This window comes from Engystomops pustulosus, chromosome 4, assembly GCF_040894005.1.
Source record: "Engystomops pustulosus chromosome 4, aEngPut4.maternal, whole genome shotgun sequence".
Taxonomy (NCBI): Eukaryota; Metazoa; Chordata; class Amphibia; order Anura; family Leptodactylidae; genus Engystomops; species Engystomops pustulosus.
In genome coordinates this window covers 95357818-95384980 of record NC_092414.1, presented here as the reverse complement: position 1 = coordinate 95384980, position 27163 = coordinate 95357818, and the positions used below count along the sequence as shown (strand labels likewise).

Below are 27163 nucleotides of genomic sequence, written 5' to 3'. Positions count from 1 at the left end.
TGTCATGCGACCGCCCAATCTGCCCACATTTGGTGGGGACCCCTTTAAGGACAAAGTGGTGGGGGCCCCGGGGCCACACCCCCAATAATCCGGCCCTGGTTACGTGGACACATCACAGCCTGTGGCGATGATTTGCAGCTGTGAAAAAACATCCCACCAGAAACACAGTAATACAAAGGAAACTTTTTCTGAAGGCATAAACTTGTCCTGTGCGACTTTGCATAGTTTAAATTTGTTTATACGACCTCTGTGTTCTACTCACCCACAAATTAAGGCCCCATGTACACGACCACCTGAGAGATGGAAATTTGTGGCCAGATATATGTCCCCATAGATGGATGTGGTGCCCCGGCTCTGTAAAACATTTGCCCACTGTTCCGTGCCCACCAAAAAGTTAGAGCCTGCTCTATTTTTGGCTGGAAGAAGGACTGTGCAGCACTCATCCCTCCTCCACCCCAGCGTATCTTCCGTTTGCACATGTCAGTGTGCATGGAGCCTAAAGGGGAGGTCATTCTACCTCAGCCCCATCAGATATGCAGTCCCATGTAACATAAATCACTTGTACCAGTTCAGCTCCCCCAGACATGCAGTCCCATGTCACATACAGCTCATCCCCACCAGACATGTAGTCCCATGTCACATACAGCTCATCCCCACCAGACATGAAGTCCCATGTCACATACAGCTTATCCCCACCAGATATGTAGTCCCATGTCACATACAGCTCATCCCCACCAGACATGAAGTGACGTCCTATGTCAGAACACATTATGCCACCTGTCCCATGTAAGAAACATTGTTACCTCTTGTTATCTCAGCCCCCATCAGACATACAGTCCCATGTAAGATACATCCATCACCTGTAACAGCTCAGGGCCCCGACCAGACATGCAGTCCCATGTAACATATACCTCTTACACTAGCTCTGCTCACACCAGACGTGCAGTCCCATGTAAGATCTAGTCCTGTCCTCCTCATACACACATGTAATGAGACATTACTCTCCTCCTCGTATAGTCAGACAAGAGCTCCTCTGCTTCCTGCAATGTGAAGAGTCTGTGGAGAAGCCACACCCCTTTCCGGAGCCACTCTCCGTTCTAGACACGACCCAAGTGAGAGGTGAGAGTGCCCGCCGCACCTTACCCTGGAGTTGGTGAGCCGGTGACTGACAAGTGTGTGCCAGCCTGCCTAACATACAGGTAATGGGCGCCGCTGAGGGCCGGGGCACTACCTGGGCGCCCTCTTAGTACTGGAGGGGAGGGTGCTGTGAATTCAGCATCTGAAAGTTTTCGTGCTGTGAAGCCGGTGCGGCCACTGATGGCTGCCGGGAGCAGGCGGGTTACTGCGCTCACTCTCGGGCCATGCTGGGAGTTGTAGTTCCCGGCCAGCAGATGGGACCAGTGCATGTCTTCTTGTGCCTGGCACTTGCCTGGCACTCCAGGTCAGTCCTGTGCCTACTGCTGGAGCACAAGCAGATGTAGAAAGTGGGGGTTTTACTGATTACCACTGATTTCACTTTAGTATCATGTGGGTACATTAGATAACACCAGGGGCTCTGTGGCAGTGCCATGCTGGAACCACAGCAACAATATACAAATACAGTCAGTTATATTACAGGCAAATGGGAAACTCAGCTCTGCTTCATCATGAAGGATTGCATGAAATATATGATGTCATAAGTATAAGTGAGACCAGCATCATACTACTATACATGACATTGGCACCTCCCAGTTGTCACTGTAGCCATTACATGCCAGGGAATACAGGGATAATGGAAGGACGGTGCATGACAGCTGAGATGGCATTGTGTCATGGGGCAGGCAGGTCCAGTCATGTGACACTACCTAGCTTACACTATGATGGGGCACAATAGGTAACTGCCCTGGATTGGCAGTAAGCACAGGTTTCATGCCCTGTTAGCTTTCAGCTTCTTGTTAAAGCCAGAAAATGTTTGGAAGGAAAGGGCTGATCTGGCAGCTTCCTCCCTGGGATTGAGATTTCTATAACTCTGGTGTGTGTGCGTGTCTGATCTAGGCAGGGTGTCTGGGAGCTTGTGGACAGACTTTTTTAAGGAGACATGTCAGTAGTGTCTGCAGAAAACTAGAGCTGCCTCTTCTTTACAGAGGAGATTAGTGCAGTATGAAAATCCAAATTACCATCAGACTCCCTGGCACCAAACCAGTGCTGTGCTGGGTGCCCAGGTGAAAGGATTTTAGCAGTATATATTGTAATTTGCTTACCTGCAATCTGTTATGTTTAATAATACTGTATAGCAGAGCTGCAACAACAAATATACATTGTAAATTGAAGTGTACCAAATGATAAACATGACTCTGCCACAAATCTAGATCTAGATATAGCTCATTGCCTTGTGTTTTTGACTTCTTCCTTATAATACTGTGTGTCTCCTTTAGGTTGGCATCATCTTCTGCCAGGCTGTCTTTACTTTGTAACGTGCCTATTTTGTGTCCTTCGTTTTTGGAGAGCCTTAAGCTAAATAGACACAGTGAGGGAACATGGCGAGCGGTGGCTATAGGTCACATACCCCATCTTCATCAAACACAACTGATTTCCTGGAGGAGTGGAAGGCCAAGCGGGAGAAAATGAGGGCAAAAATGTATGCCGCTGAGGCGGTGGGGACTTCTGGGGCAACGGATGTAGTAAATAAGACTGGCCATGAGATGAACAATAATACCAACACAAGCAATAATGCCCCAGGTAGTAGTATTCAGACATCTGCTGCATCCACTGCTCTTAAAGCCCCAGCCGTTCGGAGAACGGAGGAAGATCAACCTGTTAATGCCTCCCTAGGACAACAAAGGAAGACCCCAGGTTGTGTACAAGATGGTGTAACTGGAGTGACAACACAGGATGAATCGCTCCCACCAACTTCTCAAGACGCACCAAGTAAGACAAAAGACAAGGGCAAAAGCAGCAGTGGTCCTAGTGCCAGGAAGGGTAAAGGTCAGATTGAGAAGCGGAAACTTCGGGAGAAAAGAAGGTCTACAGGAGTGGTCAATATTCCATCAACAGAAGTAAGTCATTATAAAGAATGCCCAACCTGTAATACATAGACATATAGAAATAGGTAAGTTTAACATAGCATTTACCCAGTTCAAATCACAGCTGCAGCCATCCTTTTAGAGAACCTGTCACCCGAATGTTGGCTCAGGGTTCTGCTTGTTTAAGTAAGCGGCTGCCCAGCCCTACCCCAGGTATAGCAACGCTGAATCGCTAGCTTTATTGGAGCATACCGATAAAGCTAGCAAACACTGCACAACATAGACACCGGACTGCCGGGCCAAGCTTACAGCTGTCCGCGTATCAATGAGGGGGTGGTCTGAGGACTGCCGCATGAAGCCTGGCAGTCACCGCCAGCATATGGTATGGGAGGGGCAGTCCGGGGAGATGCTTTGGACCGCCCCCCTCATGTATACGCCAGGCCGCTGTAAGCTTGGTCCGGTGTTCTGAACGCTATGTACTGCAGTGTTAGCTAGCTTGGTATGTTCAGATAAATCTGAAAGTTTAACACTGCTTTACCTGGGATAGAGGGTTTATCGGGGTGACAGGTCCTCTTTAACCTGAATTTTGCTAATGTTTTAATGGATTTTTTGTGCACACAGTTCTGTACATCCACACATCAAACATATAGTTAATCTATCTGTGTGTATGTGTGTATATATATATATATATATGTGTGTATATATATATATATATATATATATATATATATATATATACGCTCTATCGCTCCTGGGTCTAATACAAATAGCTATGCTATACCAAGCACTTCATTGTAGTTGTTAAATACAAATGATACTATTTTACTCAGTTTTTGACTGCTTCCTGGACTGTCATCAGATCAGCTCAGGTTTTGGTAAAATCTTCATTAGCATCTTTCACTAATGATCTGCTATGTCTCTATTCCCAAAGGGTGGGATCAACACATGATGACTTGTCCTTGTCATTTGCCATTATTTACCATGTAATTACCACCACTGTCAACTACATATTAATTTTATAGCCATTATCTCGCCGTAAATTTTTCAAAATAGAGAAATGCAATGTAAGCATATCTAGGTGGTAGCTTGTATTACATAGTTTGGGTTGCAGTGTCAACCACATTTTATACTTTTCTCTAAAGTCCATACATTTTACTTCAATGAAAGGATAATGGTAGCACATACCAGCAAAGTCTTCCTGAATCACTTCACCTGTGAATTCTCTCCCATAAAGGAGAAGGGCTTCTCTGGCGTCCTCGGCCCTGTTCTCTTCAGTTTGTTTGCCCTTTTCCTATAATTATGTGTTCCATTGTGGAATCTGCTTATAATTAAGAACAGTCTGTGCCCGTGGAAGAAATTCTGTCTAACTGTCGTATCCCAGTGGCCAACATTTTTCTTTTGTTACAGTGTACAGTAGAATATCTGTGAAAACTGACCTGAGGAGTCAATTATCACAGTTAGCAGCATGAAGCTTGAACGCCATTGTTAAGGAAACGCTGCAGTGGTAGTTTCCTGATACGTGGAGATTATACTGAAAGAAGGCAATTTCTCCTGCTGGACCCTGGCTGGATGTGCCCAGCTGTTGTACATTATACATATTTATTGGGGAAGTGTTGTATCTATCATGTATCTCAGCTATATGCAATAGGAAATTGCCTCTACTTTCCTCAGAAACAGTTTTCAGACCTCTTTTCTATTGGTTGTGTCGTGAATTGTAGCTCTATGCTATTTGCTGGAATGGAATTGAGCTGCAACATTAGATTTGACTTGTGGCGCTGTGTCTGAAAGCAAAACACAGCTTCAGTTTTCAGTCCATTTTATGTCAGACTTGTATCCTCATCTGTTTTTTTTCTCCTTGTCCATATGGCCTATATTGGTCTGCTTCTTAATGTTTTTTTTTTTTTTTCATGACCACAAGAAGAAAAAAAAGTTTGCAAAAATGAACCTGTTTTAATTTTCTTTTGTGGATCTTTTGACTATTGAAATGCGTGGTCTGCAAATCAATCACGGATCAAGGATCAATGCAAAAGAAACGAACAGACCTGCAAATGCCGCCAGAAAATAAAGGGTCGGTTTTCTATCCATAAGAATCAATGCTGACCGAAAAAACTGATGTGGGAATGAGCCCTAAGACTGATGGAGGTATCATGTCTGTGTGCGGACATGTGTAGTATAAGTTTTTAACATTGGCAATACAGTGACATATTGGAGAGCCCTCAAACAATGTCAGGAAATCCTCTGAAAGAAGTATATAGCCTGATATAAGTGGATTTAGCGCTTGACCCTACAGATGATTTCTATAGATTTTCTGGTCACTTTGTTTGGTGGGTGTCAGGCAGTGTATTGGTGTAGATACACTCTGTGCCTCATAGGTCACATAAAACACTACAGGAATAAAAACAAGCCTGTCAATGATTTTGCTGTGCCTCCTGGGTTCAGTTTATGCCCCGTGTCTGGCATTAGTTTGTCATGTTAGAGATTGTTATACATGTGGGCGTTGCACGTGTATCTGCATTACATATGTTGTGATTGCTTAGTCCATGGGCACAGCGCCTGTGTGGTTTCAGTGTGGCTGGTGCCACTCCTTTGTATTTGTCAGCATACATGTGACAGCTTTCCCCCGGGCCAACCCTGTGTAGATTAAACGTTTTGTCACGCTTGGACACATAGCAAAGTGGAGAATTTAAAGATCTTTATCAAATGTTGAATACAGGACGACTCAGCGACTTTTCTGTCATTTTGAGAAGAATGCCGGTTTGGTATCACTGCCTTCCTGCATGTAGCCAGTATTATTATCTGTAGTAGTTACTTTTCCCCTTATTTTTCTACTAATCATACAGGACGAGTTAGTCATAAGGAGATAAAGCAGCAGAAGTGCCATCTTCTGACTGCTGTGACTGGTCTTGTGTTGTTTGTATCCGATTGAAACCATACAACATATTACTGTATGCCCTTTACTTGGATTTACTTAGATACCACATTTTTTTATTCTAAATAACCTAATTTTTACAGAATTTTTCTACAGCAGTAAATTAGTACAAAGAGTGGGTAGTAGCAACTTGAAACAGGTGTATTTGCAGTATCTATAGAAAAGTTCCAATTCATTCTGTCAAGATGCATGACTTGCTTGGAGGAATGACGTTACTCAATAAACATTCCACCCTTCTAGTAATACACACATTTATAAGACTGATAGCGTTACCAAGACAAATAGTCATTACAATCTAATTAGTTATGTTATCCCTCGTAATATCCCCGATGTCGTGTACAGGTATTCCCTGGGTTACGTACAAGATGCGTTCTGTAGGCTTGTACTTAAAGGGCATCTACCACCAGGATGAAGGATTGTAAACCAAACACACGGACATACTGCTATGTGCCCCTCTTGACAGGATCTTTTAGCTTCTTGTGTCCTGGTTTTAACAAAAAAATGCATACATTTTTAAACTTTTTTTTCTTAAAAACAAGGGTATATGAAGCTGTGTGACAACCCATGGCCAGGGACAGATTTAAGAAATACAGAATGACAGCAAGCAGAGATCTTAACAATTGCCAGGAATTGATAGAGGAAGTATATTTGGACATTGTATAACTTTTCATTATACAAACAATATAATTTATTTTCTAAAACTGGACAATCCTTTTAACTTCCTTTACCAGAAAATCCATTCTATATATGTTTTACTTGTTTGTGCAGTAAGATCTACATATTCATGCCCTTTGGGATAACAATTTTCGTGTATTATGTGAAGGCTTCCAATTCTGTCAACACCTTCTGAGTGATGGGGGAACCTTGTTTGTCAGCACAGTTCATCACAGGACACGTGGTGACTGTTATCACAGGAATGTAGCAGAGGACAAGAATCCAAGAAGTATCATAGAGCATAGCACACAATAATGTACATCTACTGTCCGTTACCACATTACTCTGTGCTTTAGACTCTTTTTGTTACTTGCTTGGTTTTAGGACAAAGGGCATGGCATAACAGAACAGGAAACTTGACGTCATGGTCCATAATTGTATTATTTGGTTGCAAATTATTTTGTGTAAAGCAATCTAACCATTGAGTATCCGTAGATGCATGCTATATATAATGTAGCACTCTTCCCTATGGAAGAAAATAAGAAATTTGTGCTGGAAATATGCCTAACGTGCCTTGTGTCACATCAATCAATTGTTTAAAACACTTTTTAGCCATATAAATGGGTTCTGCTTGGGGAAATATGGGGGGTGGCATTAAAGATGCCACTATGCTCCAAAATTATGCCAAATACATTTTTCGCCAGACAATCTAACAACACAACATATTAGTTTTCTAAAATAGACTATTGTAATACATCTAGTGAAGTAGAAGACATTGTAACTTTTAGAAGATTTTTCATTTTAGTGTATCTTAACCTTAGGTATACTGTATATACTGTACGTGAGATGAGATAGGTGCATGCTGGACATTAAGAGCCGTAATGAAGTCTGGATAACAATGCTTGATGTGTGCTAAATCTATCCGTCTGCAAATTCCCATGATCACATTTACAATATTTTTTTTTCTTAAAAAATGTAGATCAAAGCTTGTTGAGCTTCCATCAGTGTCAGGATCAGGCCATCTGTAACTGCACTGACCTGGAACAAGATGAGTTTCTTTTCAGAAGTTCAGATTATTACTGAAAGTGATTCCTCAGTTAGTTGGCGACTCTCCTGAATTGGTATTGGCATTAGATGAGCATGACTGAGTATATCCATAAGCCTAAACGTGCAGCAACAGGAAGACCAACATCTTACATACACTGTGCTTAATACATTTAATATAGACTGTTTCCCAGAAGTATTGTTTTCAGTTACGGTAAGCTACATGGACAATATTGCTGCAGTATAGTGACCTATTCCAAATGTTTTTCATATGGCATTGTCAAAGCTGTAGCCTAAATTTAATTCGTTTTTTTTTTAAATTATTATATGACAGACAATAGATTTATAACACAAGTTTTTACATTTTCTGTGCTTGCTTTTCCTCGCTGTTATGCTATGAATCCCATGATACCTCAGCACAATATCACATTACCATTTATAGACAGGAGAATCTCTGAGAGCTAGGAGTGCAATTATCAATATTCTCCCTACCCTGAACTTTGCTATCCTTATTTCTAGCTTTGTGGATATTATGAGTGTGAACATAGAGTCTGTGGTCACAGACCGTACAGATTCTTGTGTCATTTGCTGACCACACTGCAGGGATGGGATTCCTTGCAGCATATCGATTTATCATGCAAGGAATCCCCTTTTCCCATTCTGAACAGCAGAACTGCTGGGATTCCTTGCATAATAGGTTAACATGATTCAAGGAATCCGGTCCCTGCAGAGTGGTCAGCCTGTGACAAAGGACTTTGCATGGTTTGTGGTAACACTGTGTGTAACGCTGCACTTCTAGGGGTCTCTATCACCTCTTGCAGAGAACTTGTATGGTACAGTCCATATAAAGGAAGATCTGATTCCTCCATGGGTAACATATAGATCCTCATAGACTTAAAGGGGTATTTCAGCAAATGAATTTTATTGTTTGTATTATGAAAAATCCTATTTTCCTATACACTTTCTGGATCAATTCGTCACGGTTTTCTGGATCTCTGCTTGCTTACATTTTATAGAAAGCTTCATTGTTTATTTTCAGTGGATAGAAATCTAACCATGGTGACACCGGTGCATGGCGGAGCAATTTAACACTGCCTCTAATCCACCATTGCAATGTGACCTAAAGAGGTAGAAACATCTAGGAAAAGACCTAGTAAAAGACATGAAAAAACATTAATTAACACATGAGAAAATGTTAATTTCCTGTTATGGGATAATATGATTTGTATAGCAATTTAAAGGCACACATAACTACAGGCGGTCCCCTACTTAAGAACACCTGACTTACATACGAGCCCTAGTTACAAACGGACCTCTGGATATGGGTAATTTATTGTACTTTTGTCCTAGGCTACAATAAACAGCTATAACAGTTATCAATGGTGCCTGTAATTAAGATTTATAGTTAATCCTGGTTCTTATGACAAGCCAACATTTTTAAAATCCAATTGCCACATAGACCAAAAAATTTTTGACTGGGGTTACAATAATAAAGTATACGGTTCTGACTTACATACAAACTCAACTTAAGAACAAACCTACAGACCCTATCTTGTATGTAACCCGGGGACTGCCTGTATTACATTTCAAATCATACAAAATCAAATCAATGATTGTTACTAGTATTATCTAAATTTTCTAGGTTTTGTCTTGTGTATAATGTATCTGAAAATCTGGAAGTAGTCAGCAGTTTTTGTTCAGTCCCTGTTATATATCATTGAACATTCGTTTTCATAGAATTGTCTTGTCACCAGCTATTATGTTTTGTTTACTGTGTTACTACTGTTTGGTTATCTGCTGTTCAGAGTCAAAGTCCAATACTCATAAATATGGACCTTCATGTTAAAATCTCAACTGTTTAATGGTGTGTTTATGACCTAGGCATTTGGACTGAATTAAGTTCCTATCTAACAGCTTTTGTCTGGTGTATATATATGCATTAGGAAAGTCTCCAGACACTTTTTCCTTTTCACATTTTTTGTGTTGTGGTCTTGTGCTAAAAATAAATAAATTTAAAAACAAGTTTTGACCTCCCATTTTGGACTCAATACCCCATGATGACATATTGAAAACAGAATGTAAGAGGTCTTTGCTAATTTACTGAAAAAGAAAACTAAAATATTGAAGTGACGTAAGTACCACTTAAATGGGTATTCCCATGAATACAAGTTTCTTAAATGTACTCTGTACAGATATTATGACCAACCTGTCTCTATCAGTCCTGCTGTACACAATTTCAGTTGCCCCTGGTGTGCATTATGGAGATTCTCTCTCCCTCTGCTTCCTGCAGGGGCCCTTCCCCCTGCATACCAGGACGGGCTCTCACACACTGACAGAGACACAGACTTCTCGCTGGCATGTACACAGCATGAGGAGAGTAAAACTACAAGCTACAGGCAGATAAGTTCTTTATCCAGGGGAGAGGGAGGGAGGTATATAGTAGAGCTGACAGTATGTAATGCTGTGATAGCAGAGGGAAGAATGTCATGTGTATATGCATCTTGTGGATCTCATCATCTCTGTCAGATACTAGTACAATGTTTAGAAGCTAAATGAAAGTGTATATAAACCTGTACCCTGATAATCGAACCACATTGTCAGCTCACAGAACTACAGGGATCATAATGTAATGGAATATAACACTGACCATCACTGAGTCACAGGAGCTAAACCAGCAGTAAGACTGCATTTACATGAACAAATGGGTCCACACAGGCGGTAATGGGCTCACAGAGCAATGCGGGGCCACACAAGTGTGGCACTGTACTGCTCCATACATGGGGAAAAGATAGGACATCTTTCCCTGTGTGCACGGCCATACGCTGTGCATCTCAATGGAGAGGGGAGGAGTCACCCCTCCTCATCTCCAGTGCAGCCGGGCGGGCATACGCTCGTGTAAATGCGGCCTAAAACTGAGTAACAGTGTAAAGTAAGGGATTAAATGATCTTTATTGTGTAAACATCACTAGGGGATGGAAATTTGAGAATTTTCTTTCATGATCAGACCCCTTTAAGGCTCATCACTTATTATCTTTTACCAACCATAACAGTCTCAAGTCTTGGACTCTGCCTCTCCAGAACTGGCATGTTCAGGGCATTGTCTTCGGCCCAGCCTGTGGTCCAGTGCATTTTGGATCAGGTTTTCAGTCAGAATGTAGATAGTGTTTCCATAAATGTGACCAGTATCCCAGCGGCTGAAAAGACACCCTCTACACCAAGATTTTTCTACCACCTTGATTTTTCTATAAGGAAGATATTGGTTAGGTGAAGTGCAAAGCCTAGTTTCCTCCCGACATGACACTTAGATATAAGGCCAAATTTTAGTTTAACTTGGTGGTAATCTTCTTATATTTATCACAGCCTCCTACCATCTAAATATCAACTTTAGACTTCACAGGCTGTTACAATGTCTCCCCCTCCCTCTAATCTCACGACATCAGAGGAAGGTTCTGCACACAGTGGGAAGGGGAAGTGTTCCTTGCACAGTGTAACAGCCTGTGAAGCTATGACCAGGATTAACAGCTGTGGTCATCTGTCATCACAATTGACTATATTGAACAGGAGTGCTATCTAACCCATTCTTATTGACAGCCACAAAGGGTGCGTTCACAAGTTGCAGTTAAAACTGCTCACAATCGGTTTTGAGGTGGTTTTAGATGCAGTTTTATCAATTTCACAGGTGAAAAAAAAATAAACTGAGTGGGGAAATTTGGTTTTGAAGAGGAAACCTGTCCCACAAAAACAGGTCAGGAAAACAGGTCATTTACCAGTTAAAGAGGACCCCCACAAAATATGCCCCCATAATCCTCTCCCCAACACTTTCTATTTATGCCAATCATTAAAAGATTTATGTTGGAAAGTTTGTTTAAAACGATCCAACCTCTTACCAAATAAGAGGTCGGATCCTAGTATCTTGTGGCCAGCAGTCAGTCATATTCATGAGGGGGCCGGCCGACACACCCCCTCCACACCCCTTTCAGCAGGGACCTGTAAGAATAGCCGTCTCTCTGCAATACGGAAACAGAGGGGCTTATTCACAGCGCCGGACGAATGTTATGTATATTTGGTAAGAGGTTAGATCATTTTAAACAAACTTTCGCAACATAAATTTTTTAATAAATGGCATAAATAGAAAGCTGCTGTCCTTCACTTGTTGAAATAAGAAACTGCACCCAAGTACCATAAAACTGATTGTGATGCAGTTTTGACTGCAATGTGTGACCACACCTTAAGGCCGGCAGCACACGTGACGTTTTGAACCCATTTCTGGGCCGTTTTTTAAGCAGTCCGTTAAAAACCACATGCGTTTAAAAATGTTTTTTTTTTTTTTTTGAAAACACATTTTTTGCTGCCGGCCTAAAAATAACTCATTTTCAAATGATTTTGGAGGTGATTTTTTTGTATAGGTTTCACATTAAAGAGAGAATTATATAGAATATATTTTACAACCTACCGGAGTCTCTTTTGCCCTACACAAATACCATTTCTGAATCTGCTGCTATTTATAAATAAATTATGGCTTTCTAGATATACATATGACAATGCACTGATCCTTTTTATTTTTCCAAAGTTTACAGGAAACAAGTTCCTGTTGCATACCCTAAACCCTTTCCATAGGACAGAGGATAAAAGATTAGTTCTAGCACAACAGACTGTATGTGACATGTCATTTTGTTTCCTACAAGTTGATGGGCACCAGGGCCGGCGCTATGGGTAGGCAAAGGTGGCAATTGCCCAGGGCCCCTGAGAGAAAGGGGAGAATCTCTTCTTTCAAATGAATCTTGAATTTTGTTTCTAGGTGCTCTGGATCCAAAGATATTCAGGTTTAAAGTGAGAATATCAGGTGCCATTTTTATATATAAAAATCACTCCCAACGGCAGTTTAACAGTTATTATCTCCGTTTTCCTAAAACTTAGAAACATAAATTTAGATTCATATAAAAGAGGAGACTCTCTTCTTTCATAGGAAAAGTGAGGTTCTATGTGTCACAGAGACAGAGATACAGCCCCCTGAAATTAACCCCCCTCCCCTCCAGATTCTTAGCCATCAGGCTGCGGGAGCATTTGCTGCACACAGGAGCTGCTGCACCTCACAGATAATGGAAATATTCACTTTATATGTTACTACATTTTGAGAAGGGAAAATATCAACTAATATTCTTTTTTTTAACCCTTCTCTATGCAGAACTATCTAAGAACACACTTTGGGCCACATGTATCAATCGTTTTTTTCTGTTGTTTTTGTGCCTTTTCATTCAGGTGCACCGTTTTTGCGCCATTTTTGCGACTAAACTGCAAACTAGCTGCGCAGCAAAAATAACCAGCTTTCCCTCATTTATCCTAGCAATCCAGCGCCTAATGACATTCATCACTTGCGACTTTTCATTTGGGCGCAAAAACGGCCGCAAAAACACTCCAGCTCGAAGGTGGCGTTAACTGAGAAGAAAGCACTGAGCCCCTTTCCAGAACAGCCCATTTCTAGCAGCAAAGCTCAGCCAGACACTGCAGACAGATCATCCAGACATGAGATACACTGCAGACAGGAGCTGCAGACTCTATTTACAGTTCATCACCTTCTATTTACAAAACATTCTGCAGAATCCTGAGCTCAAAGCAAGAGAGAAGAGAACGTTACAGAATGTTGCACATAGTACTGACAAGTGTCCCCCATGTAATTCTGCACAGTATCACCAGTGTATCTGAGGGCGATACTGTGCAGAATTACAGGGGTGCAGCAGGAGACCAGCACTAGGGGATCTCCTCCAGGAGAAGCCACTGCTGAGGAGGTCACTGGGTGCAGGGTGTCACACACCTGGGTGCTGCTGAGGAGGTCACTGCAGGGTGCTGCTGTGAGTGTTATCTTCATTCTGGGCTGTGGGAGAAGCAGAGAGGAGCTTGTAGCAGGATCACATGTAACTGCCTGAATCTAATATTGCGCCTAAACTGTGTTAAAGTAAAGTGATTAATAAGAGGCAGAAAATATACTTATCACAGATGGTTGTAGCTTGTGATAATTCTGGAAAACAGTGCGCCAGAATGTAGGCGCAACTACTACACTTAGGCGCACAAAAGTGATAAATGTGGCCCATTCTCTCTTATTCCCTTTTATTTTGTGATAGTCTTTTAGTGTTGGGAAAATTGACTGATACGATGAACATTCAATCCTCTTCGCTTAATGTGACTACACCGCGACCAGAACATGTCCATAAAGTTATATGTAACACAAAAAACACAGACATGTTCTGGAATAAAGTTTTTATTTCCCACCATCCTCCATTATTTACACCTATGTTATGACGTTCTCACTCTCATTCTTATGAAGCGCGGAGGGTTCTGTTATTGTGCAGCTAATACAATGGCGACATCTAAATGTGACTTTTATTATCTCATTAGAGAGGTTTATGGATATATAGTTATTTATTTGGGTGACCATTGTGTAAGGAGCAGACAATGATAGATCTGTGTGAATTTTCTGCAGTTCCCTTTGCTGCATATTTTGGTGAATATACACATGTGGGGTCTGTATCATCTCCTCACATCTTACTGGTTTAGGAAAGTAGATTTTCTTTATATAAGTATCTGGAGTTGTACATATTTTAGAGGAAATTTTAAATGTTAATTGCCAAATGCATCGCCTGGTTGTCTGCTTTCAAAATTCTATAGGTTTTATGGCGCCTTTACTTTTTATTCTGTTTTATTGATATATTTTGCAGGTTGTGACTGTCTAAAAATTTCTAGCTGAAAAGCAGATATCTAGTTATTACAGTTTTAGTGATATTTGTGAACTCTACACATATCCATCTATTACATTTAGGAGATGTGAAGGTAAACATTTTCTGTTTGGAGCACATTTTGTGCCATCAAAGTCAAATTTAAAGTATTTTTTATAAAATGTTTCAGTTTGAATCAAAATTGCAAGCAGGCGCCTATGTCTATAAACTCTTTGATGCAATTTTGAAAATCAGGCAAGTGTCTGCTTTCAGAAAATATTGGTCCCTCTCCCCAATAGGCCTCACAGTCTAATCAACCTACCAGTAATTTTGTGGAGTGTGGGAGGAAACCGGAGGACCCGGAGGAAACCCACGCAAACAGAGGGAACATACAAACTCTTTGCAGATGTTGACCAGCGCTGCAAGGCTGTAGTGCTAACCACTGAGCCACCATGCTGCCCATAAATATCCCTATCATCTATCTCCTATAAAATTCTCCCATATTACAGTTTTTTTTTACCATACTAAAGGGAGCCTCTTCCTGACTGTGACTGGTCATAAAATAGTTTTATTTTGGGGCCCCACTTTTAGTTTTGCCCAGGGCCCCACTTTGTCTAGAACCGGCCCTGATGGGCACAGCATGGCACCTGTCACAAGCCTCTCGTATAAATTCTTTTATACCTGATGGCAGGCTCCATTGCCATGTATACAGAGCCGTAGCTACAATGTACACAAAGCTGTCACCTGTTGGAAGTTGAATATGGAGGACCTCCACTTTTTCTCCTGGCGTTGCTGATAGGTGTATATAAACTACTTACTAAATGGAGAATGATGCAGGGTTCTTGTTTGTAGCCTGATAGGCAGGTTATTTCTAGCAGCAGGCGACTTACATGCCTCATTAATTATTTACCAACATTTTTTTTTTCTCCTGATCCCCATAGATCCTATCCACCCACACTCCCCTTTTTATGATCACCTTGTGGTTTTGGAGCAGACTAGGATGGTGCACTGTATATGGTGACCTTTTGATGGAATTATAATGCCTGACATTCCTGGGCCCGCACCTGTGTTTGTCTAGTCTCTTCATAAACATTACATGTAGGTGTTTGGTTTCTCAGCACACATAGAAGAAAGCGGTAGCGCATGCCGCCGTATTGTCAGGCTACAGTAACTCTGCACATTCCTCCGGAGCACCACTCTCTCATATGACCTGTATCAAGAACAGGCTTTATATTCAGTGCACAGTGTCTGTGCTTTAGAAGCTTTCTTGTTTCTTTGCTGTTGTTGTCACTTTATTATAATTATACTGATTAATTTATACAGTAAAGAAATAGTGGAAGGGCTAATTCAGATGAGCGTTTTTGAAATCAGTATGTTATCCTTTTTTTTTTTGCAGATAACATACCGACCCATTGACTTCTATAGGTCTGTTCACATGTAATTTTTGTTTTGCACAGGCTCATTTGCATATTTTTAAAGCCATAGTTTGGTAGATTCCAGCGATGTCACAGTATGTATATCTTTTAGCAGGCCACGCACTTGGGAAGTACTGCATATCAGTGGAAGCACCGATTTATAACCGGTTGACAGGATGTCCATATAATGTGTAGCGGAGGGGCACCTGACTCTTGCCTATTGGAAACGTGATCCTTTGGATTTTAGGAAAGATAAAAAGTGGCCTGTTGTGTTTGCTTTATCATAGAGAACACAACCATGCTTGCGCATTAGTATGGAGAGAGTCTGTTGTTGGATGACAAAAATTGTCTTATGTATCCAACCTAAACGATCATCTTTATGTTGGTCGAATGCTGAACGCTTTATTATGGTTACATTATAAACATTTGACCAAAAACAGTTACTGAATTCATGTTTATATAATTTAGTATGAAAAGCTATTGGTGTTTTGGTGGTGGTATGTTTTTGGTCTTCCTTTTCTGGGAGAGTCGCCTAAATACTATATTTCCAGCTACACTACCTAAAAGAAGTCAATTAGATCCCAAATGACTCCAAAACAAAGAAATGTGCCCTCTAATTCATTATTAGGGACAACTAATATCCCTTTGTGGTCACCAAGTGAAGCAATTCTGTGATAACCATCCTTTTATAGATGTGCAGATCAGCCCGTAACAGGAATGGACCATGTTTGGCTGAAAATATTAATCCAAGCCAAGGTTAGTGGAGCACTTCTAGCTGTCTATGTAGTCTGCCCCATTGCATTCAAAGGCTTATAAAGAGCCGTAGCTACAATGTTATGTTTCTATTCCTCTAAGGACCTTTACACTATCTCTTTATTGCATTGGGAGGCAACCAGGATATCTGTGGAGGTAGAGAGAGTCCATGGTATACTTATAAAGGGTGCTTTGCATATGTAGCCAGAGGTCGCACTAACATTTTTCCAGAAGGGTAATAATACTCCTCTCACCATTTTTGAGGAGTATTTTTAGCCGAGGAAGAGTATGGAATTTTCAGTTAATAGAAATCTATAACTCCAAGTTGTATAAATTGTTAATAGCCAGCCCCAAACCCCCTACCTCCCCACACTGAGCAGGCTGAGGCTGCCGCCTGGAAATTTATTTCATTTATTTTTGGGGGGTTGAGGGCATAACACTTTTTTTTACACGGTTTATTTTTTACTAGATAGTCCTTCCCAAAAACATAAGCCTTCTGACCAATGCACTTGCGTTCACTAACTAGCAAGATGTGTTTGCCGGCGATAAAGTTGTTACTTACTGAGCACAAGTGTTTTGGTTCAGGGAGGATTTTTTTCAATACAATGTGAAAACATTGGGGTCTTTGGGGTATTTATTTATTTTATCTCTTACTTGAAATGCCTGGATCATTGTACAAGGACTGTCATCTCCTGTGTCGTCCTCCTCATAGATTGTAAGCTCTTGTGACCATTGAACAAGCAGTGTCATCTTCTGTGTCCCCCTCCTCATAGATTGTAAGCTCTTGTGACCATTGTACAAGTGCTGTCATCTACTGTGTCCTCTCCTCCTCATAGATTGTAAGCTCTTGTGACCATTGTACAAGCACTGTCACCTCCTGTGTCCCCCTCCTCATAGATTGTAAGCTCTTGTGACCATTGTACAAGCACTGTCACCTCCTGTGTCCCCCTCCTCATAGATTGTAAGCTCTTGTGACCATTGTACAAGGACTGTCATCTCCTGTGTCCCTTCCTCCTCATAGATTGTAAGCTCCTGTGACCATTGTATAAGCACTGCCATCTCCTGTGCCCACCCTCCTCATAGATTGTAAGCTCTTGTGAGCATTGTACAAGCACTGTCACCTCCTGTGCCCCCCTCCTCATAGATTGTAAGCTCTTGTGACCATTGTACAAGCACTGTCACCTCCTGTGTCCCCTCCTCCTCATAGATTGTAAGCTCTTGTGACCATTGTACAAGCACTGTCATCTCCTGTGCCCACCCTCCTCATAGATTGTAAGCTCCTGTGACCATTGTACAAGTGCTGCCATCTCCTGTGTCCCCTCCTTCTCATAGATTGTAAGCTCTTGTGGCCATTGTACAAGCTCTGTCACCTCCTGTGTCCTCCTCATAGATTGTAAGCTCTTGTGACCATTGTACAAGCACTGTCATCTCCTGTGTCCCCTCCTCCTCCTCATAGATTGTAAGCTCTTGTGGCCATTGTACAAGCACTGTCATCTCCTGTGTCCCCTCCTCCTCCTCATAGATTGTAAGCTCTTGTGGCCATTGTACAAGCACTGTCATCTCCTGTGTCCCCTCCTCCTCCTCATAGATTGTAAGCTCTTGTGGCCATTGTACAAGCACTGTCATCTCCTGTGCCCACCCTCATCATAGATTGTAAGCTCTTGTGACCATTGGACAAGCACTTTCACCTCCTGTGTCCCGTCCTCCTCAGATTGTAAGCTCTTGGGACCATTGTAAAAGCACTGTCATCTCCTGTTCCTCCTCATAGATTGTAAGCTCTTGTGACCATTGGACACGCACTGTCACCTCCTGTGTCCCCTCCTCGTTCTCATAGATTGTAAGCTCTTGTGACCATTGGACAAGCACTTTCACCTCCTGCCCCCCCACACCTCAGATTGGAAGCTCTTGTGACCATTGTAAGATGGCGTCCCATGCAGTCCACCCATGCATAGAATTTTCAATCATAACTATTTTGTACTTTATTGAATACATGTTATGTCAGGCTCAGGTAACCACAGACACAGGACCCCCACCACAGCAGACACAGGACCCCCACCACAGCAGACACAGGACCCCCACCACAGCAGACACAGGACCCCCACCACAGCAGGCACAGGACCCCCACCACAGCAGGCACAGGACCACCACCACAGCAGGCACAGGACCACCACCACAGCTTCTCCACTCTCCTTCTTTCTCAGACTTTGCCAAGTCTGCTAGTGCACATGTGCAGCTGTATATATTGGAACTAGAGAGACGGGTCAGGAGGGGAGGAGGAGCTGAGACCCCTGTAAAGGTCACATGTCCTGTCCTCCTGCTTGTGCTTGCCCCGCCCCTTTTTAGTGTAATGTGATTCCCCTGCTGCTCCCTATACGAGATATGACAGGGACACAGAGCAGCTTGGAGGAGACAGTGACTGCTCCGTGCTAAGGGGGGCGTGGCCTGAGCTCCTCTTCTGCCGTCAGAAGCAGAGACCTCTCTGCAGTGTAGTGGGTCCGTGTGCACGTGACTGCTCTGTGCGCTCCGCTGTCCGCTCTGCTCCTTACAAACTAGCAGGCGGCAGCTGCACATCGTTACTGCGGAGAGCCAGCGCTATTACAAGAAAATCACCAAGCGTATTTATACGCTTGGTGTTTTTTTTGAAGAGTAAATCAGCCTCTGCATGCGTCATAGACGCTTGTAGAGGCGTTATTGCGATCTCTGTATGTAGCTATGAGGAACTAGATGTGTAACCGTGGATTGAGAGAACTTGCCATATAAATGACTTATCTCTATCACTTAACAGGTCAACAAGTTTCTCCTCAGAAATCCACAGCTTTACTTGTAACTAACATGAGCAATGTGTGGCTTTATGGATGGCAGGATGTTGTATGTAACACCTTTTAATATAGCAACTTTACTCTTTTAAGAATGATATATCATAATTATTGCAGATTTTATCATTAGTGGAAAAGTGACACTCCTAAAATGATGCCAAAGTATTAAAGGAAATCTACCACGAGGATGAAGGATTGTAAACCAAGCACACTGACATACTGGTGTGTGTGCCCCCTCTGGCAGGATACCCTCTTCTTTTAGCTTCCTATGCCCTTGTTTTTTTAAGAAAAAAAGGCTTAAAGGCCTTCTTTTGTAAAAACAAGGACATAAAAAGCTAAAAGAAGAACAGATCCTACCGAGATCGGGTACACACCAGTATGCCAGTGTGCTTGGTTTACAATACGTCAACCTGGTGGTAGATTTCCTTTAAGCTGTTTGCTATGTCCTGCATTCCAAGAAAAGAGCTTTACATGAGCCACCAGAGCATTATTATTTTCTCTTTTTATATACAAAACCTAAATAAATACTAATGTTTTTGTACTGTTTATTAGTTTTGTTTATGAAGGTGTCCTCTATCTAGATGCAGTTGCATGAAAATATGTCCCAAGTTCATTGTGTGAATACGTCATTATCTAGAGCTCTTTCTGTGGCTGCAGACACTGGATGTGGTCACATGACATTGTTGCCCGGAAGCAATGGTGGATGTGCTCTATCTGTACTACTTGACACCACTTTAACCGGTGTATTTACATGAAAGTTTGGCAACTGAAAAGTAGCTTAATTTATCTGAATAGGGTTGTTATGATCGCAAACACATGGATATTTGTAACAAATATGTCTCACGGGTTCACTAGATCACATGACCCTCCTATAGCAGTTTAACTCCTTTGTCTATTGCTTTTTTAACCCCTTTATTTGTTTTTAAATTGATAGAACTGCTGATATCGATGACAAAGATGATTTATTGTCCACAAAAAAAGGAAATATCAAATAAATTAAGATGTTATATTTGCAACTATTCTTTTTTCATGTGAATACTAAAGACGGCGACCTTGAGACTTCCACCCATATGTAGGTTGAATTAAAGCTTTATTAAATATCCATTAAAAATGATTCATGTATATATTACATATACCAAGGTGGAAGCAAAAAAGATCTTGTTGGGCAGCAAAAGCATTAGTTTTCAACACTTATATACTCGAGTATAAGCCTAGTTTTTCAGCACAAAAATGTGCTGAAAAACCCAAACTCGGCTTATACTCGAGTCAAAAAAAATAAATATATCTAAACTCACCTTTCCGGTGACCCCTGTATATCTTCTGTGCGATCTGTCCGGCAGCGGCGGCAGGCTATATAGACTGGGGCAGGGGCTGGCAGGCTATATACACTGGGGCAGGGTCTGGCAGGCTACATACACTGGGGCAGGGTCTGGCAGGCTTTATACACTGGGGCAGGGTCTGGCAGGCTACATACACTGGGGCAGGGTCTGGCAGGCTACATACACTGGGGCAGGGTCTGGCAGGCTTTATACACTGGGGCAGGGTCTGGCAGGCTATATACACTGGGGCAGGGTCTGGCAGGCTATATACACTGGGGCAGGGTCTGGCAGGCTATATACACTGGGGCAGGGTCTGGCAGGCTATATACACTGGGGCAGGGTCTGGCAGGCTATATACACTGGGGCAGGGTCTGGCAGGCTATATACACTGGGGCAGGGTCTGGCAGGCTATATACACTGGGGCAGGGTCTGGCAGGCTATATACACTGGGGCAGGGTCTGGCAGGCTATATACACTGGGGCAGGGTCTGGCAGGCTATATACACTGGGGCAGGGGCTGGCAGGCTATATACACTGGGGCAGGGGCTGGCTGGCTATATACACTGGGGCAGAGCCTGGCTGGCTATATACACTGGGGCAGAGCCTGGCTGGCTATATACTGGGGAGGCTGTGACCAATGCATTTCCCACCCTCGGCTTATACTCGAGTAAATAGGTTTTCCCAGTATTTTGTGGTAAAATTAGTGGCCTCGGCTTATACTTGGGTCGGCTTATACTCGAGTATATACGGTAAGCCACCGCATTCTAAAAATCCATAAACGACCAAAACAGTGTTACTAGCCATAGTATAACAGGGCACAATGCTAGCCCCTGTAGAGAAAATGTGGAAGCAAAGAATACGAGTGGGCAATAAACAGAAAAATTACCTACAAATTAACCCCTATTGGGAAAGGAGAGAACGCTGCCCAGCACCCACCCTGACGCATGTTTTTGTCAATTTATCTTTTTTTTTTTGTACATAACAGACAAAAGAAAAAAGGAACAAGACAGGGGATATACAAACAATTAGAAATCACACATCCACCTGTAACTGCTATCTCTCCGCCAGGACATGATAACGGTCACAACAGTAAAAATGTAGACCCGTATTACTAAATTTCAAAGGGAAAAAAGATTGTTTTTGTAACTGATCTCGCTTATAATACTGTGTTTTTAACTGTACATGCACAAATAATTCTGAAAAAATAAAGTTTCATTGTAGTAAACGCCACTCTCACAAAGGTAAAGTATAGAAATGACCACTCAAGTACAAAGCCCCAATGAAGGTCGTCAACACAGGGGCTATGTCGGTGGTTTGACCCCTGAAGAAGCCATCTTAGACTTTGATAGCCCATGGAGGCCATGATTCTAGTAATACATCCAGTGCTGCACCTGCAGAGGTCTCCACAGTCCCTCTTTATTGAAGACCTGCACATGACCACTGAATTTAGGCTTACTGACATGTTGGCCTCAATGTTTGAACCAAGATGCCAGTACATATGGCTCAGTCACTGTCCGGTGAAATGCCAGCCATAAGTACTGTATATACTCTAGTATAAGCAGAGTTTTTCAGCACAATTTTTGTGCCAAAATTCCCCACTCTGCTTATAAAAAATATTAAAAAAATAAACTGAGTACTCACCTATCCGACGCTTCGGGCAGGCCCTCTTCTAACTTCATGTGCGCCGGCTCCAGGTCAGCGACAGGTCAGCGCACACGGCCAGCATCATACACACTATGATGTCAGCAGCTTGCTTGTGAAGTAAGAAGCAGATCAGCCTGGGGTGTCAGAAAGGTGAGTACTCAGTTTTTTTTAATGTGCTAGGCTGGCTGTATATTACAGGGGCTGGCTGGCCATATACAGCATTACACAGTGGGCTGGCTGTCTGGCTGGCTTTATACTACAGTGGGCTGTCTGGCTGTCTGTATACTACAGAGGGCTGTCTGTATACTACAGAGGGCTGTCTGTCTGTATACTACAGGGGGCTGGCTGTCTGTGTACTACAGGGGGCTGGCTGTCTGTGTACTACAGGGGGGCTGGCTGTCTGTGTACTACAGGGGGGCTGGCTGTCTGTGTACTACAGGGGGGCTGGCTGTCTGTGTACTACAGGGGGGCTGGCTGTCTGTGTACTACAGGGGGGCTGGCTGTCTGTGTACTACAGGGGGGCTGGCTGTCTGTGTACTACAGGGGGGCTGGCTGTCTGTGTACTACAGGGGGGCTGGCTGGCTGTGTACTACAGGGGGGCTGGCTGGCTGTGTACTACAGGGGGGCTGGCTGGCTGTGTACTACAGGGGGGCTGGCTGGCTGTGTACTACAGGGGGGCTGGCTGGCTGTGTGCTACAAGGGGGCTGGCTGGCTGTGTGCTACAGGGGGATGGCTGGCTATATACTGGGGTGGCTGTGACTAATGAATTTCCCACCCTAGGCTTATACTTGAGTCAATAGGTTTTCCCAGTCAGGTGCCTTGTCTTATACTCGGTCGGCTTATACTAGAGTATATTCAGTATCTAGAGGTTGGAAGGACCCCAGCGGAGTTGCAGGTGGAAAGAACATGTTGTTTTTTTTTGTTTTTTTTTTAATTTAAAAAAGCCTAACCCAATACACATAAGTGTGTAAAGGCTAGTATTCTCCACTGCTGCATAGCATAGCGCTGTCCTGTGGGATCTGGATTTTCAGATTAGCTACAGTATAAATCTTCATACCGGATGTGCTTCCTTTTGTGAAACAAAACCAAGCCAGATAAGTCATTAAAATACAGTACTATTGAATTCTGAGAACTAACTGACCTCGCAAACTAAAGTGTAACATATGAAAAGAGTTATGTGCTATACAAAATGTATAAATATTGCATCTGCATTTTACTCCCATTAACTGATTAAGACCCAAGACTATGTACCTTTGATTGTACTGGTTATAAATGTAGTTAAAAACCTTGATCATACATAGTTCTGTCATTAACCGGAATTGGCACCATACTGTGCTGGATTTGTCAATAGCATTTTCATTGTGGGCCAGCTGTTGTATTTTCTCCCGCCTTGTATGTTATGCTGGATATACCCAACATGTACATACATGAGCCTGGCATGAACATTCGCTATAACCTGCTCCAAGAACTGAGCGCCCTGGCTCTGCCCGCTCGGATTCCTACCCACTTGGCATGAAAGTTGGTAAATTTGTGACTTTGTCATTGTTTGCATGCCTCCATACCAGCCATGTTATGGGGGTGGGGCACACGGTCTTTGAAATGATAATCAGATATTTTAGAGCAAAATCTAATTTTCTGTTTTACTGTGTGTGTATATATATATTTATAATTTTTTTTTTTTTTTTTTTTTTTACAAACACCTTTCTGAAGAGGCTGTAACGGGGCAAGTAAAATATGTAGAAATGGAGCCACTTGTGTCCATGGGCTCCTTTTGGTACTGCAGCTTAGCTTTATTAATTTCTGTGTTGTGAAGGAATGAAAGTTTTGACAGGGACATAGTAAAACCGTCATTAGGTTAGGGCAATGCAAAGGCGACTCTCAAGGTCTGTATTATTCATTGGAGTAAACTGCTCATGAATAATACACTTCCCATTGCATTCCCTCTGCGTCTCCGGTTTTTATGCTTGTGTAGATTTTACTCTGTGTACCAAGGCATTCTAGTTTCTAATGTTTAAAGTGTTACTACATTCTTAAATTTAGAAGTGTCTATTAATTTCCGTTGCATCTTGATGTAAATCTACATTGTAGAGTAGATTTTGTTGTAGACTGGTCTTGTACTGTAACCTCATGCGGCTGTTTTGACTTCATTTTCAACTTCTTGCAGAATATAAGTTGCGCCAAAATCTAATTTAAGATACATTCCACCATTATTAATGCTATGAAAACAATTCAGCATTATGTAGCTCTGTTTCACTGATGGCTCTATCCAGGGAGTCAAGAGAGAAGTTGGCTGTGTGTGAATTCCAAGTAAGGGGGAATGAGGGAGTTGCTTTCTCTTCAGCGAGTCACACACAGCCAACATCTCTCTCAACTCCCTCATTCCTAAGGGGGACCGTGTTAGCAGTGAGGAGGCTGGCTAACTTGACTGTATGCTGGAGCTCTTCCCGCCTGCATGACTGGATCTTTAGTTACAGAGGGCATCAATAAAGATATTTTTTAGAAGAATTTTGGCTCTAATTCCAATAGAACATGGATAAAAAAATGGTTAGAAATTAATAACTTGACACACTTGTATAATGCATTGTGCACATTGGTGAAAACAGAAAGATTTCCTTAATTAAAGCAAGTATGTTAGCAGTTTTGACCCTGAAAAAGGTGATGTAAAGTATTGGCTCTGGTAGTTGGTGGTTGCTAGTTGCCTGTAGCAGCATGACAGTGAAAACTGTATATACTTTATATATAATCATATTCCAAGATTCCAGGTTTGGACGTGGGGCACTGGAGAGCATTGTAAAACTGATATGATCATAGCTATCTGCATAACTGCCATAAATACATGTATCATACCATGTATTCAGAGCCATCACGGAAGACTGTATAGAGAAGTAATGAATAGTATTGAGGTTTGTGCAGCAGTTGGGGTTATACACACCATTTAAAGCAAATCTGTTGCCAGGAATGTCATTTTTAGCTGGTGACATTTTTAATATCCGCATAGCATAGGGCGGCCATTGGAAACTGTCACCAGCTGAAAATGGCACTCCTGGTGATTGGTTCACTTTAATATTCTCTCCAGGTTCTCTCTCACTTGTCCCATCCTTACCTCTCTCATATTGTATGCACTTACTGGAACTCTGATAAAACTGTAAGTCTGTCTTTTCTGGCTAAGACAGATTCAGGAGAGATTCAAAATAAAATTCAGGATTTAGGAAGAAGAGAGAGCATAAAAAGAGCCAGATAATATGTAGAATTTCTCTTCTACTATTGAAAATTTGTTGGTAAGTTGCTGACCGCCCAGTGCTTGTTTTTTCTTCTTCTAGGCAGATAAATTAAAATGTCTTCTTCTTGACCTATCATAGCTGCAGTTCCATAAACATTCATCCCACAACACCACAAAAAATATGCAAATGACCTTTGTGACATTTTTCTAGCGGACATCTTAAAGATTAATTAGACACTTGGCCTTTTCATCATACTGCCACTTGTTAGCTGCTAATGTGAAACCTGCATTTAGGGTTTTATTTAAAAACTCATGGAGAAACCGTAAAGGCCATATGTACAAACTCTTGGCTTTGGATTCTCGGTGACTGTATTTTTTAATTAAAGAAGAAGTCAGAAAACATTAGGAAGCTCAACTCCCTTCTTCACGTTTGTGGAGGAATATAAACAAGGGAGATTGGTTTGTAGGCACACTACCTTGCTCTGAGTGTATAATGACTGTATGAGCATAACAAACTGACCTCTTCTTGGCAGCTGCTTACAGAATTCCTTTTACTTCAGTTCCCGATGGGAATTATGAAGACACTGTATATGAGAAATACTTATTGGAGAGTGTGTACCGCCCTCTCCAAGGAATCAATAGTCCATTGTGGGTTAAGAAGTTGAATGCTTTATTCTCTGCATAAAAACAAAGAGTTTCTAGTGTGAACAACCCCCTTTTCCAGGTCAATGCAATATTAATGTTGATACCAAAGTAGTATTTAAAGGGAACCTGTCATCAGAAATTTCCCTAATATACCCATACCAATATGTTGTCAAGCAGTTTAACAGTTTCTATCATGTTTCTTTCATGGTCCAGCTTAATGATAACATCCGGAATATCGGCTTTGAAGTGAGATGTAAGCTAGATGTATAAAGTCAGGGAGGCGGATAGTTTAACACTGAAGTCAATCTTTCCCTATGTTTGAACACGTTCTCCCCTGTGATTGACATCATTAACCGGACATCATTGATGTCCCTGGACACAAGACCATCAATTACAGTGAATGGGGATGTCCAAAGGCAGGAAAATTATGATTTCAGTGTTAAACTCTCCGCCTCCTTTACATCTCACTTCAAAGTTGATTTTCAACACACTGGGTCATGAAAGAAATACAATTTGGAAGGTATTCAGCTGCTTGACAACATGCTGCTATTGGTTTATTAGGCCAATTTTTGATGACAGGTTCCCTTTTAAAGGTAAAATGGAACCAAAATGTGCAAATTCATGTGAACTATAAAGAGAGGAAAGAAGTTCTAAAAGTTTGATTAAATCCTACAAAAATTTTAGAAAATCTTTGATATGTCATAGAGACAAGTCATATGTTTTGCTTGACCAATATGAAGGTTCTAAGACTTTTAGTTATTGTTGAGGGGCATTAGCGTTCAGGTGATCACTGTGACCCTTCTTTATAATAGTCTCCATTTGTCTCGTAGAATAGTAAACAAGTACAAACTTAATAGAACACAAATTTATACATAAATGGGCACAGTAATTCCAGGATGAGACAAGTGATAAGAAACAGACCAATCAATGTAGGGAGTAGAGTAATTTTGTTTACATGGGTTTATGTGCTGCCATCCTTAAATATAGTGATTGGCTTATGGTCATTTATAAAA

General features: G+C 41.9%; 1 protein-coding gene across 3 annotated transcripts in view; it reads left to right on the top strand.

Annotated features, from left to right (window-relative positions):
* Positions 1–1020: 1020 nt before the first annotated feature.
* Positions 1021–27163, top strand: part of PAWR (pro-apoptotic WT1 regulator) — an 85367-nt gene continuing 59224 nt past the window's right edge. The window contains exons 1-2 of one of the 3 annotated variants that reach the window (XM_072146799.1): positions 1021–1119; positions 2415–3035. In XM_072146799.1, coding sequence (XP_072002900.1) covers positions 2517–3035 — 519 coding nt within the window. In that variant the 5' untranslated portion in view covers positions 1021–1119; positions 2415–2516. Of the gene's footprint in view, positions 1200–1338; positions 1442–2414; positions 3036–27163 lie in introns of those variants that run through there. The other 2 variants (XM_072146798.1, XM_072146800.1) reach the window with 2 other exon arrangements.